Source organism: Mandrillus leucophaeus, unplaced genomic scaffold (assembly GCF_000951045.1).
Source record: "Mandrillus leucophaeus isolate KB7577 unplaced genomic scaffold, Mleu.le_1.0 Scaffold108, whole genome shotgun sequence".
NCBI classification, from domain to species: domain Eukaryota; kingdom Metazoa; phylum Chordata; class Mammalia; order Primates; family Cercopithecidae; genus Mandrillus; species Mandrillus leucophaeus.
The window spans coordinates 29281-41994 of record NW_012098987.1 but is presented as its reverse complement, the minus strand read 5'-3'; the positions used below and the strand labels follow the sequence as shown (position 1 = coordinate 41994).

The following is a 12714-nucleotide window of genomic DNA, read 5'->3' as shown; positions in this document are numbered from 1 at the left end:
TCTCTTCGACCCTCGATTAGTTAGAAGTGTATGATGTAGCATCCAAGTGTCCTGTTAATACTTTCTAGTTTGATTCCATCAGGGTAGAAAAATGTACTGTATGATTTCAGTCCTTTTTAGTTTGTTGAAGTTTGTTTCATGGCCCAGGACCTGGTCTATTTTAGTACAAGTTCCACTCACTAGCACTTAAAAGCATGTGTATTTTCTTGTTGTTGGGTCGAGTGTTCTATAAATGTTAGTTACTCTTGTTTTGATTGATGGTGTTGTTGAGTTCTTTTGTATCTTTACTGATTTCTCCCCAATCGTTCTATCAAGTCTTGAGAGCGAGGTATTGCAGTTTCCAACTATAATTGTGAATTTGTCTGTTTCTCCTTTTACTTCTGTAAGTTTTTGCTTCACATAGTTTTCAGCACTGTTCTTTGGTGTATATACATTTAGTTCAAATTCAAGGTGTTGGCAAGGTCATGCTCCTTCTGATATTCAAAGGGAGGATCCTTCCTTGCCTCTTCCTAGATTGCTCCTGGCAGTCCTTTGTGGTGTTTGGCTTATAACTGCATCACTGCAGTCCGCCTCTGTCTTCACATGGCCTTCCTCCATCTGAGGGTCTCTGTGTATCCTTTTTTTTGTAAGGACACCAGACATTAGATTTTGCACCTGCTGTAATCCAGTATGACCTTTTCTTAAACTAGTTATGTCTGCAAGACCCTACTTCCAAACCAAGGTTACATTCCGAGACGCTGAGTGGACATGAATTTTGATAGGATACTATTTAACCCACTACTCTGATCAACTTTCTTTTCTCATCAGTTATATTTGTAGTCGCATAGTCAGGAACTTTCAAAGTCTCTTGAGCCTCCAGACTTCCTTGAGCCATTTTGACTTTGAGACCCCCATACTATAAGGCATTCTGGGATTTTTTAACCTTTCTAAAATATCGACTATAGAGTCTTGCCCTTATTTTCAGTCTTAAACTCTTAAGATGACGTGACTACTTTCTGTCACATTTCCATTGTTTCTGCTCATCGTTTTGATTTTCTTAATACAATAGCAGTTCTCCTACTTACTTCTATTAATTCTGAGGCAAAATGTAGCAAGAAGTTGTCACATGCTCTCCTATTCCTCAAATGAGATTTTTAGCAGATGCCAAGTAAAGGCTAGCTTTTTAAAAATTTTGTAACAGATACTTGAAAGCTATAAATATTGTTCTGTAGATAGAGGGGCAGATTTAGGGAGCACAGAAAGGGAAATACAGTGATTAATTTGCAGGGTAGAGTAGAATTGGTAGGTACTAGAAGCATGAAGATAGCAGGGAGTCTGTTGAGGTCAACTAAGCTTGTGGTAAAACAAACTTGATCGAAAGTGGGATTTCATAGTCTAGGAAAGGAGAGGAGCAGAGCTTAGTAGTTGCTTGAATATGGATATGAAAACAGAGGATTCTAAGGTTTCTAGTTTGTGACAGTTGTTCCAGTAGCTATGGCAAGATAGTTTTGAGATATTAACAGTGACTTAAATTTTGGACACATTGAATGTAAGGTGACCTTGGTTTTAGTTTCCTAAGTTTGGTTTGTTTGTTTGTTTGTTTATTTATTTTTTGAGACAGAGTCTTGCTCTGTTGCCCAGGCTGGAGTGCAGTGGCATGATCTCGGCTCACTGCAACCTCCGCCTCCCAGGATCAAGTGATTCTTGTGCCTCAGCCTCCTGAGTAGCTGGGACTACAGGCGTGTGCCACCATGCCTGGCTAATTTTTGTATTTTTAGTAGATATGGGGTTCTACCATATTGGCCAGGCTGGTCTTGAACTCCAGACCTCAAGTGATCCGGCCGCCTCAGCCTTCCAAGTGCTAGGATTACAGGCATGAACCACTGTGCCCAGCCCCTAAGTTTAGTTTAGATACCTGTTTTACAGGCAATTGGAGATATTCCTAATGTTTCACATTAGGTACCAGTGCACATTTGGGATTTATTATTACAAAGACAGTACTTGAAGTCATTAGATCTCTAAAGGCATTAGTAATAGTTAATGTTCATAAATGTGACTGCCAGTCATCAAGAAGAGAGTTATGTTTAGCGAGCTGTTTATGAAGACAGGGATTAAGCTTTTTTAAAAAAATTCCATTTAAAATATCAAAAATACAGTTGTTTTGGTGCCTAAAAAATAAGCTTTTGATTATCTTCACCCAGTGATGCTAGATTGGTGAAATCCATTCATTCAGGTATTTAGTGAGTACTTACTAAGGTATTCTACAAATAAATAAGGGAGAAATTGTGTTGAAAGATAGGGTGGTATAGTGTGTGCTGCTATTAGTAAAAACAAGCTTTTAAAGTAGGAATGATCTAAAGTGTAATTTGTTTTCACTCAGTAATTTATTTACTCAATCTTTAATTTTCATTGAGGACTCACTGTGCATAACCTATAGTACATGGAAGAATAAATATGCGTATTGTACCAGGTGCTAATAGTGTTAAAATGAATAGAAGCAGTCCCTACTTTCAAGGATCTTGTATCTATAGAGTCATATAAATATGTACATAGAGTATGTAATAAGTGGTAAATTAGAAGAAAAGGCTGATTTCAGGATGTGAAATTCATTTAATTGGCCTCCACTTAAGCCAGCTCATTGGATTCATTGATGCTGTCCATTCCCTCTATAAAATATAGGATGGATGCTCATAGGGAGTAGTATACCAGGCTTTGTTGATTCCACAAGTTGACTTGTAACCTTAACAATAATAATAGCTGGGAAAGTTACTTAACATGAAGAAAAAGTGCTGCTGTTGCTGCTGCTGCTGCTGCTGGCAAACTTTTATCTAGTGATTATTGTATGTCAGGCTCTCATCTAAATGCTTTACATATATTAACTTACTTCACCTTCCTGGTAACCTTAAGAAAAATGTAATATTACGTCCATACTTTAGAGGTAAGGACACTGAAGCATAGAGAAACGTAATTACTTGTCCCAGTTTAGTCAGCTAGCAATGGTAGAATTAGGATTCGAACCCAGGCAGCCTAGCTGTAGAGACCAATCTCTTGCAACTACGTTGACTGTCTCTCAAGAGCCAACTGTGTTTATTTTCAACCTTGTATATGTCAAGTTGCACAGATTAGTGTCATTCTATAACTTAATTATTATATAGATTGATGAAATGTGAGTATAAAAATGTGAATGTTTTTATAAAAACAACAAGTGCTTTGGAAGCAATTTTGCTAAAAATCATTCTTTAATTAGACATGGTCAAAACAACTGTAAAAGATTCAGGAGGAAAATGTTTAAGAAAAACTGCACTCAAAGTGCTTTGTAGGTGTCTTTATGTTTTTACTGCCATTTATGTATTTGTGTGTGTATGTATGTATGTATGTATTTATTTATTTTGAGTCCAAATGTTGCTCTGTCGTCCAGGCTGGAGGGCAGTGGCACAGTCTCGGCTCACTGCAACCTCTGCCTCCTGGGTTCAAACGATACTCCTGTCTCAGCCTCCCAAATAGCTGGGATTACAGGCGTGAGCCACTGTGTCCAGCCTATTTCCATTTAAAGAACTGAAAAATACAGCCAAGGACTTACAGGGGTGGCATACGCAAGAAAGACCTGTAATTCCCATTAACAAGCCCATACTCCAAAGTCTTACTCAACACCAAAATATCAGTTATTATATATGTTTATGTTTAAAATAAAACAAAATGTTTAAAGTATACATATTATTTTAAAAATGATTCTCTGGGTTAACTGACCTTGCTGAGTGATTTATCCTCTCTCTGTCCAATGCTGTCAGATAAGATGGCTTTTCCTACAGTTAGAAGCAACTCTTAATCCAGATTGTGGTGGTCAGGAAAGAATTTCTGGCGGAGATATCTGAGATGAGACTTACTGAATGGGTAAGACGTGAAAGTGAAGGAGGAAAAGGATATTTCAGGTAGAGATAACAGCAACTAAAAATGCACAGAGGTATAAGAATATGCATAGTAAGCTGTAAGTAGTTTATTACTTACAGCCATAGCATAGAATGTGAATGGCTGCTGGAAATAGCTGAGACTGGATAGGTAGTTAGAGGTTAGAGTGTGAAAAAATTTATATTGCTTTCCTTTATGATTTTGCTCTGCTTTCTCAAAGTCTGTTCTCAACACAGGAGTTAGAATGATGCCCTTAAAATGTAACTCAGGGCTGTGCGCGGTGGCTTATGCCTGTAATCCCAGCACTTTGGGAGGCCGAGGCGGGTGGATCACCTGAGGTCAAGAGTTCGAGACCAGCCTGGCCAACATGGTGAAACCCTGTCTCTACTAAAAATATAGAAATTAGCCAGGTGTGGTGGCATGCACCTGTAGTCCCAGCTACTCGGGAGGCTAAGACAGGAGAATCACTTGAACTCGGGAGGCGGAGGTTACACTGAGCCGAGACCATGCCATTGCATTTCAGCCTGGGCAACAAGAGTGAAACTCTGTCTGAAAAAAAAAAAAAAAAAGAGACTTTGTCAAAACAAGATAAGCAAAGAAGGAGATTTTGAAAATATCATTAATTAATGTGTTTGTTTCCATTAAAGCCAGAAAAATGAAACTATAATTAGTCAAATTTCTGGTATAAATAAATTTAAACTTAAAGTAATACGTGAGTTTTAATGCACCTACTTTTCAATTTTTGGCATTTTCCAGCTACTTTAATGTTCCAGAAAAATGTTAACTACAGCCAGGCACAGTGGTATGCCTGTAATCCCAGTGCTTTGGGAGGCTGAGGTGGGAGGATTGCTTGAGGCCAAGAGTTTGAGACCAGCCTGAGCAACATAGTGAGACCCTGTCTCTACAAACAAATTAAAAAATTTGTCAGGCATGGTTGTGTGCATCTGTAGTCCTAATTACTTGGGAGGCTGAGGCAGGAGGACCACTTGAGCCTGGTAATTGGAGGCCAATAGAGCAAAAAACAGAAGAAAAATATTAACCATTAAAAAAAAAAAATCAAAACACGTATGTGCAGTTTTGATGCACATTAATGGCATCAATATGGCTCATTAAGATACTATTGGGTTCTGTATGTAAATGTTGGATATTTTGCTCATTATGGATTGTTTACATTTTTATTTTAAAAATATTGCATTAAAATATTTTTCTTGATTATTGAATTTTTGAGCACTCTTTTAAATTTTGCACCCTGGGTGAATGCTTCACTTCATTCTAATTTCCAGTAGTGTTTTCCACTATAAAATGAGTTTCTTGTTGGAGGTGATGTTGAGTGAGATTCTGTAGAATTCTGGAATTCTGTAGTGTAGTGTTCAGAAAGTCTGTTAATTATAGTACTGGCAGAGAGTTGTGGGCAGGGAAAGCAGATCCTTAGCTGGAATACATATCTGTTCCTGTGAGGGGATCTCAACCTTGGCTGCACATTGGCAGCACCTCAATCTCTGTAGGTGGGACCTTAGCATCATTGATTGTTAAAGCTCTCCAGGTGATTCAGTGTGCAGCCAAGATTGAGAACAAGTGATCTACAGCAGTACTACTTAAACCTTAGTATACACATGAATCCTATGTAAGTCTCGTTAAAACACAGGTGTCTTAGTTTCAGGGAGTAAGTATGCATTCATAAAAAACTTCCTGTCACTGCTGGTCCATTGACTACACTTTGAGTAGCAAAGCTTTGTTGTGTACTAGAAAAATTTCACTGTTTTCACCTCACCAACTATAGGCCACAGTTGAGTCCAGATTTGAATGAACAAACCCAGCAAACTGTTAACACCATTTCTTTTTCTTTTCTTTTCTTTTTTTTGTGGAGTCTCACCCTGTCGCCCAGGCTGGAGTGCAGTGGCTCAATCTCGGCTCACTGCAACCTCCACCTTCCAGGTTCAGGTAATTCACTTGCCTCAGCCTCCTGAACAACTGGGATTATAGGTGCCCTCCATCACTCCCCACTAATTTTTATATTTTTAATAGAGAGGGGTTCCACCATGTCGGCCAGGGTGGTCTCTTAACTCCTGACCTCAGGTGATCCACCTGCCTCGGCCTCTCAAAGTGCTGGGATTACAGGGATGAACCACCGCGCCTGGCCCTGTTAACACCATTTCTAAATGTCTGAGCTAACACTTTAAATCATGAATCTTGGGTGAACATACCCATAGCAATAAATTCAGCCCTACCTAACTACATATTTTTTTCTTTTGATCTAATAACCCTAGAATCCATTTTCTTAGATGCTCTCTGGAATCCTACTGATACAAATAAGAAAGTTTCTACAACTCCAGTATAAATGCTGTTTTCTCCCCTACCTTGTACTTATATCTAGGCGAAGCTAGCCTCTAACCCCTCTCATTGGCCTTTTTGAGGTAGTGAAAAGTAGTAAAGGTGGGTGCTGAGGAGAATGGGCATTTCTTTCTGAGGCAGCCGTTTCAGATGAAGTTGCTGAAAGGTTTTTATGCAAGAGAAAGTCGGTTGGAACATAGGTGAGGAGGACTGTTCTTTTTAGCAGAAAGTTTTTGGGCTTTGGGGTTCCAAAGTTAGGCTTCATGTGTTAGTTCCTACATCCTTATCCCAAGACACAATCCCACTTCTTCTCAACCATTGCCCTTACCTTCAGTCTGGCAGGGTTGTACTTTTAAATGTCATTGCACGTTTGCAGACCACTCAGGCATTGGGCCAGATCTTTAGCCATGTCTGTCTTGGGCTTTAAGGCTGCAGAAATGAAGAAGATATGATGCCTTGAAGTTATATGCTATTTTTGTAAACACTATAGAGTTTTCTCTCTGCTTAGTTAACTTTAGAGTTAACATGAGAATAAGTACAGAAAGTTGAAATATTTCTTTGAATGTATCACATTGCATTGTCAATCAGTGACTATTTAGAGGGAGCCTTAAATGTCCAAAATACTGTATCATATTGACAATAGATTATAAGTTGTTGGCCATTAACATTTTGTGTTTTTTATTTACAGAAACTTATTGGAGAAGTGTTTAATATTGTGAGCCAACAGTCTACTGCTCGACCTGGCTGCATTATTGAACTCGATGCAATAACCAACCAAGTAAAAACATGCTTGTGAATTGGTGATATTATATACTTTATGCCGTGATGTTTTATGTGTATATGATATATGTCATTCTCAGAATAATTTTCTTGTTTGTTAAATGCAGACAACTTCAGTTGATTCCCATAGTGAAAATCTACTAATGATTTAGGGATTATTTTTCTCCTTGGGAAACCAAGAACCATATATTCTCACTTATAAAGTGGGAGCTAAGCTATGAGTATGCAGAGGCATACAGAGCGATATAATGGACTTCAGAGACTCAGAAGCGGGAGGGTGGAAATGGAACTAGGGATTTAAAAAACCACGTTAGGTACAGTGTACACTACGTGAGTGATGGGTACACTAAAATCTCAGAATTCACTACTATGTAGTTTATCCATGTAACAAGAAAACCACTTGTACCCCGAAAGCTATTTAAATAAAAAATTTTTAAAAAGGAATTATTCTTCTCCAGTTGAATTGTATTTGTAGCAAAGGAAATTTGGTTCAGTTAGAGAAACCATGACCCTGTTCTTGAAATGCTGAGAGAAAATACAGTGCAGCTGCATAGAGGATCGGGTTGTGGTTTCTCGTTTTATATTATTACTCTTTTCAACTCAGTAGAGGGTGACCTCAGCTTCAGAGTGTTTGCCTTGTTAGGCCCCATGTTGGGTACTTTTATGAGGTCCTTTAAAATGCAGATGAAAGTCAGATCAAAGTGAACATATACTTTTTAATAACAGGTCCTTTGTGTAGTCAGTATTCCTCCCTAGCTACTACCTAGGAAATAAGGAGAACCCTTCTCCCTACAGGGAGATGTAAAACCCATTTTAGCCCTCAGGATATTTGTTTCTTTAGGACCATGTTTATGTATTAAGGGATAGAACTAACATTCATTCCAAATGTGAAAAGGTTTAGTTTGGTAAGGAAGCTACCAATAGTTTTAAACAAGGAAATGAAGAAAGAGCCAACTGTAGTTAAAAGCAAGTATAGAATTATATCATAAATTTTCTTTGGTGTTTTGCACTTTCTATTGGGGAAAATGTAGTCATTTCTGCTAATATAGATAAAATACATCATCTCTTGATAGCAGAACTGGGGCTGCCAGACCCAAATTGCTAATACCTCCTGGGAAATGCTTTTTAATCCCCAGTGCCCCACCTTTCTTCAGATTCAGCCTGTGATTTCTTTTTTCTACTCTATAGGGATGTAGAAGCATGGGTTGGCTTCCTTCCTACAGATAAGTTAATTTTTAATGGATTGGATGTTAAATTCATCCCCTACTTTAGCCTCCTTTGCACTGATTACCATGGGACATTAATATAGCCTGCTCTCACAAAGCAGTCTTTTTACTTCATATTTGCTCAGCATTTTCTCCCCTGCTCCTTGTGGCTATTTTTAACAGAAGGCCTGGTAAACTGTAAGCAATAATGAATAACAAAGTTTAAAGTTCTTTCTAGGTTTGTTCCCAGTGTGTTGTATGATTTCTATATCCATAAAGGTATCACCCTTCTCTTTACTTTCATTTATTCTTTGTCCCTTGGCAAGGTGTCCTCCTAGACAATGAATGTGAAGAGATTTTTAATGTTTCTACCTATAGAAACACAAAATGCCCTATAACTTTCATAAAATTGTGTAGCCCAACCAAATATTGTAATCCTTTTATTTCTTTCTATTATGTAAAGAGGCAGGCTTTCCTTTATAAGATTATTGACTCCTCATCTAATGCCAAGATAATCATAGCTACTTCGCTTTCTTGAAATCTCTGGGGGTGCCATCTGATTGTCTTAATACACTTCCAAAATAAGCTTTTGTTTGGATGTAGCCTTTCCTTGAACTTCGGTTCACGTTAAGGTTCTAAGTAGCCATTCGTGACAGTCTTAAAACGTGGTCATGAAGCATAGCAGTTGACAGTGATGTTTCATCCATCCTTTCAGGGGTTCTAGTTACTTATGTGTGAGTTTAATTCTCTAGAGATGTATCCTCCTGCTGGCTGTTACAGGATCCCTCGTAATTCCCACTGGACAGAGCTGTTGGGATACTTTGAGGAGCTTTCTGGGTTTTGTTTTGTTTTTTGGTTCTCTGGTGAAATTGAAAAAACTACAAGTTGTGTAGTAGTCTAGTGTGTCTTACATAGTTAGTGCAGCCCTCCCCAGTCAGTTGTGAATCTGATGCTTTCAGGCTCAAAGTGGTGAAGGTTGCTTAACTGCTCTTTAAATTTGGGTTTTTGTAGCTTCTTTTTTGTTTTTGTTTTTTTGAGAAGCAAACCGGTTGATTTGTTTCTGCTAGAGTTCTTCTATTCTGCTATTGGCTGTGACATCTTTGAAAGTAATTTTTCTCTGACCAGGATAGTTTTAATGATTTTTTTCTGTTGCTTTATTTCTTTCTAATTAGTAGTAGTTAAAGAATAGAAATTGTTAGATATATTTCTTCTGTATTAGCATTGGAGTGGTGATGGATGGGAGATGGGAGACAGAGAATTTCAAAGATAAAACCTCTTCATTTTTTTTCATATTTGTAGTGTGGCTCAAATACACAGTTGCTTCATGTGTTTCAAGAAGACTTCATTATAGGATATAAACCACATAAAGAAGATATGGAGAAAAAGGAAACAGAAATATTTTTTCAGCCATCACAAGGTACTTTAAAAAAATAGTCTGCATTTGTTTACCTTCATGCTAAAAAAAAGATCTCTAAGCTTTCATTGAGTATGGATCTTCAAAAGTTATCACTCTCATAATTTTTGACAGATACACCAGTTAGTTCTGTCAAAATTGCTTGCTTGTAGATGAAGAGGGCATGTGGGTGAACATTACATTTTGCAAGACAGTTCACCGGTGATACAGACTTTTGCCAAGAAATGGTGTCTATGAACCTTAATTTGTTTTAAAAAGTAAGTTTAATTATTCAACTCTGTAAGTAAATTATTTTGATTGGTAGTTCCATTTGGTATCTCAAGGAAAACAGTTAATTTTATTATAGGTTTTAAAAAATTACCAGTAAATTGCTTCAGACCAATGATGAATATAAGATATAAGGTATCATGTTGTGTGGGACAGTAGAAACCTCATGGAAATAGTGAATGCAAGGTACCGTCTCACAGTTTTCCCCTTTGAAGTGTGGTATTTTTTCCTTTTTGTGAAAGTAAGTAGTTTAACCTTTCAAAAACAAACAATATGATGTTTAGTTTAAGCTTTATAACTTAGCTTAAAATGTTACCTTCAGACATTAAACTATATTTAAGTTTTTTAAATTGGCAAATAAAATTGTGTGTATATATATATAACTTCATAATTATAAAACCAACATGTTCTATTTGAAAAGCCGTGTCTTTAAGAATTAAGTGTCTGTGTTAATATTTAGTTTACAAAGGGTATTTAGATAATTAATTTCATTTGGTTACAAATTGTGAATATCCAGATGGACATATTTAATTTTCTTAGTGTAGTTTTCATCACAAAATTATGTATAGCATCTAAGGAAACTGTTTCTATGTAATTTGTGCAGATAATTTCCTTTGCTTTAGTGGAAAATCAGATTGAGGTCCTGTATTCTAAGAAGCTTAGCTCAAACATCTTTTCACTCGCCAGACTAGTAACTTGTTTTTCTTTCATATCTCTTTCTTCATACACAAAACTTTTCTTATTTATGTTATTCAATTATGTTCAATTTTATTTCACTATCATTATAACAGCAGTACTTCTTTACAGATTTAAAATTTACTTTTCTGTAGTATCTTACCTTTGCCTGGGTTAATCTTTTTAATATGGTTTCCAACAAATGTAGCTGCCATTTATCACGTTATTTCTGAAAGATATGCCAACTTACCAGAATTCAATGCTTATATAAAGTTGGTACTTTTCTTTATAATATTTTAATTGACTTGCATTAAAAATTTTCTTTATTTCTCGCTTTTGGTATTTGTTATGCCACTGCTAAATCAGGCCAAAAGATTTCCTCAATGCTTTCTTGGTTTTCCTTTAGTTTTTGTGTGAAGTTTCTCTTTCTTCCTGATTTTATAGCTGTGTTCTTAAAGGACTTGTGTAGGTTTCTCTTCTTCTCTGCTTCTGCTTTATTTTGTACTTTCTAAGTTTTAATTCAAAGTTTATTACTCTCTTAGTTAAGAAAAATGCCAAAAATAGACAAAATTAAGTGCATAATTAAGTGAACCTCCATATTTGAATTATAATGTAGGTTAAAGATTTTATCACACTTGCTTTGTCTGCACAATTTTTCTTTCTTTTTCCCCCCTGAAATTTTTTTGTTCCCCCGAGACAGAGTCTTGCTCTGTTGCCCAGGCTGGAGTGCAGTGGCGTCATCTCAGCTTACTGTAACCTCCACCTCCCAGGTTCAAGCAATTCTCCTGCCTCAGCCTCCCAAGCCGCTGGGATTACAGGCGTGTGCCACCACACCTGGCTAATTTTTTTGTGTTATTACCAGAGTCGGAGTTTTACCCCGTTGGCCAGGTTGGTCTTGAACTCCTGACCTCAAGTGATCAGCCCGCCTCGGCTCCCAAAGTGCTGGGATTACAGGTGTGAGCCACCGTGCCTGGCCCCCCTGAAATATTTTAAAGCAAATCCACCTGCAGTGTTGTTTCACTTCCATATGCATTTCTAAAAATAACTCCCTTACATATTTGCTATTATCAAATTGATAAAATAATAAAATTCCTCAGAATCATGCAATAACTACTCCCATTTTTCATTGAATTGTCAAAAAGTTGAGGTTTTTGTTTATGTGTTTTTGTTTGAATCTATATCCAAACAAGGTTTACATATTGTGTTTTCACTGTCTATTAAGAAGAGTATTTTAATCTAAAGTGATACCTTATATACACCCTCATTATGCCACTAACTTTAGAGCAAGGTTTTTTTTTTTTTTTTTTTTAAAGTTTTTTTTTTTTTTTTTTGAGATGGAGTCTCACTCTGTTGCCCAGGCTGGAGTGCAGTGGCTGGATCTCAGCTCACTGCAAGCTCTGCCTCCCGGGTTCCCGCCATTCTCCTGCCTCAGCCTCCTGAGTAGCTGGGACTACAGGCGCCCGCCACCTCGCCCGGCTATTTTTTTGTATTTTTTAGTAGAGACGGGGTTTCACCGTGTTAGCCAGGATGGTCTCGATCTCCTGACCTCGTGATCCACCCGCCTCGGCCTCCCAAAGTGCTGGGATTACAGGCTTGAGCCACTGAGCCCGGCCAAGTTTTTTTTTTTTTTTAAATTATTTTTTTATTATGCTTTAAGTTCTGGGATACATGTGCAGAACGTGCAGGTTTGTTATATAGGTAAACACGTGCCGTGGTGGTTTGCTGCACCCATGAACCCATCATCTACATTAGATATTTCTCCTAATGCTATCCCTTCCCTAGGTCCCCCACCCCTCGACAGGCCCTGGTGTGTGATGTTCCCTTCCCTGTGTCGATATGTTCTCATTGTTCAACTCCCACTTATGAGTGAGAACAAGCAGTGTTTGGTTTTCTGTTCCTGTGTTAGTTTGCTGAGAATGATGGTTTCCAGCTTCATCCATGTCCCTTCAAAGGACATGAACTGATCCTTTTTTATGGCTGCATAATATTCCATGGTGTATATGTGCCACATTTTCTTTATCCAATCTATCATTGATGGTCATTTGGGTTGGTTCCAAGTCTTTGCTATTGTGAACAGTGCCGCAATAAACATACATGTGCATGTGTCTTTATAGCAGAATGATTTATAATCCTTTGGGTATATACCCACTAATGGGA

At 37.5% G+C, this 12714-nt stretch overlaps 1 protein-coding gene across 1 annotated transcript in view; it reads left to right on the top strand.

Moving 5' to 3' along the window:
• The window catches only part of LOC105543950 (dmX-like protein 2), a 148251-nt gene that overhangs the window by 111896 nt on the left and 23641 nt on the right, over positions 1–12714 (top strand). The window contains exons 14-15 of the mRNA XM_011986154.1: positions 6905–6994; positions 9501–9618. Coding sequence (XP_011841544.1) covers positions 6905–6994; positions 9501–9618 — 208 coding nt within the window. The remainder of the gene's footprint in view (positions 1–6904; positions 6995–9500; positions 9619–12714) is intronic.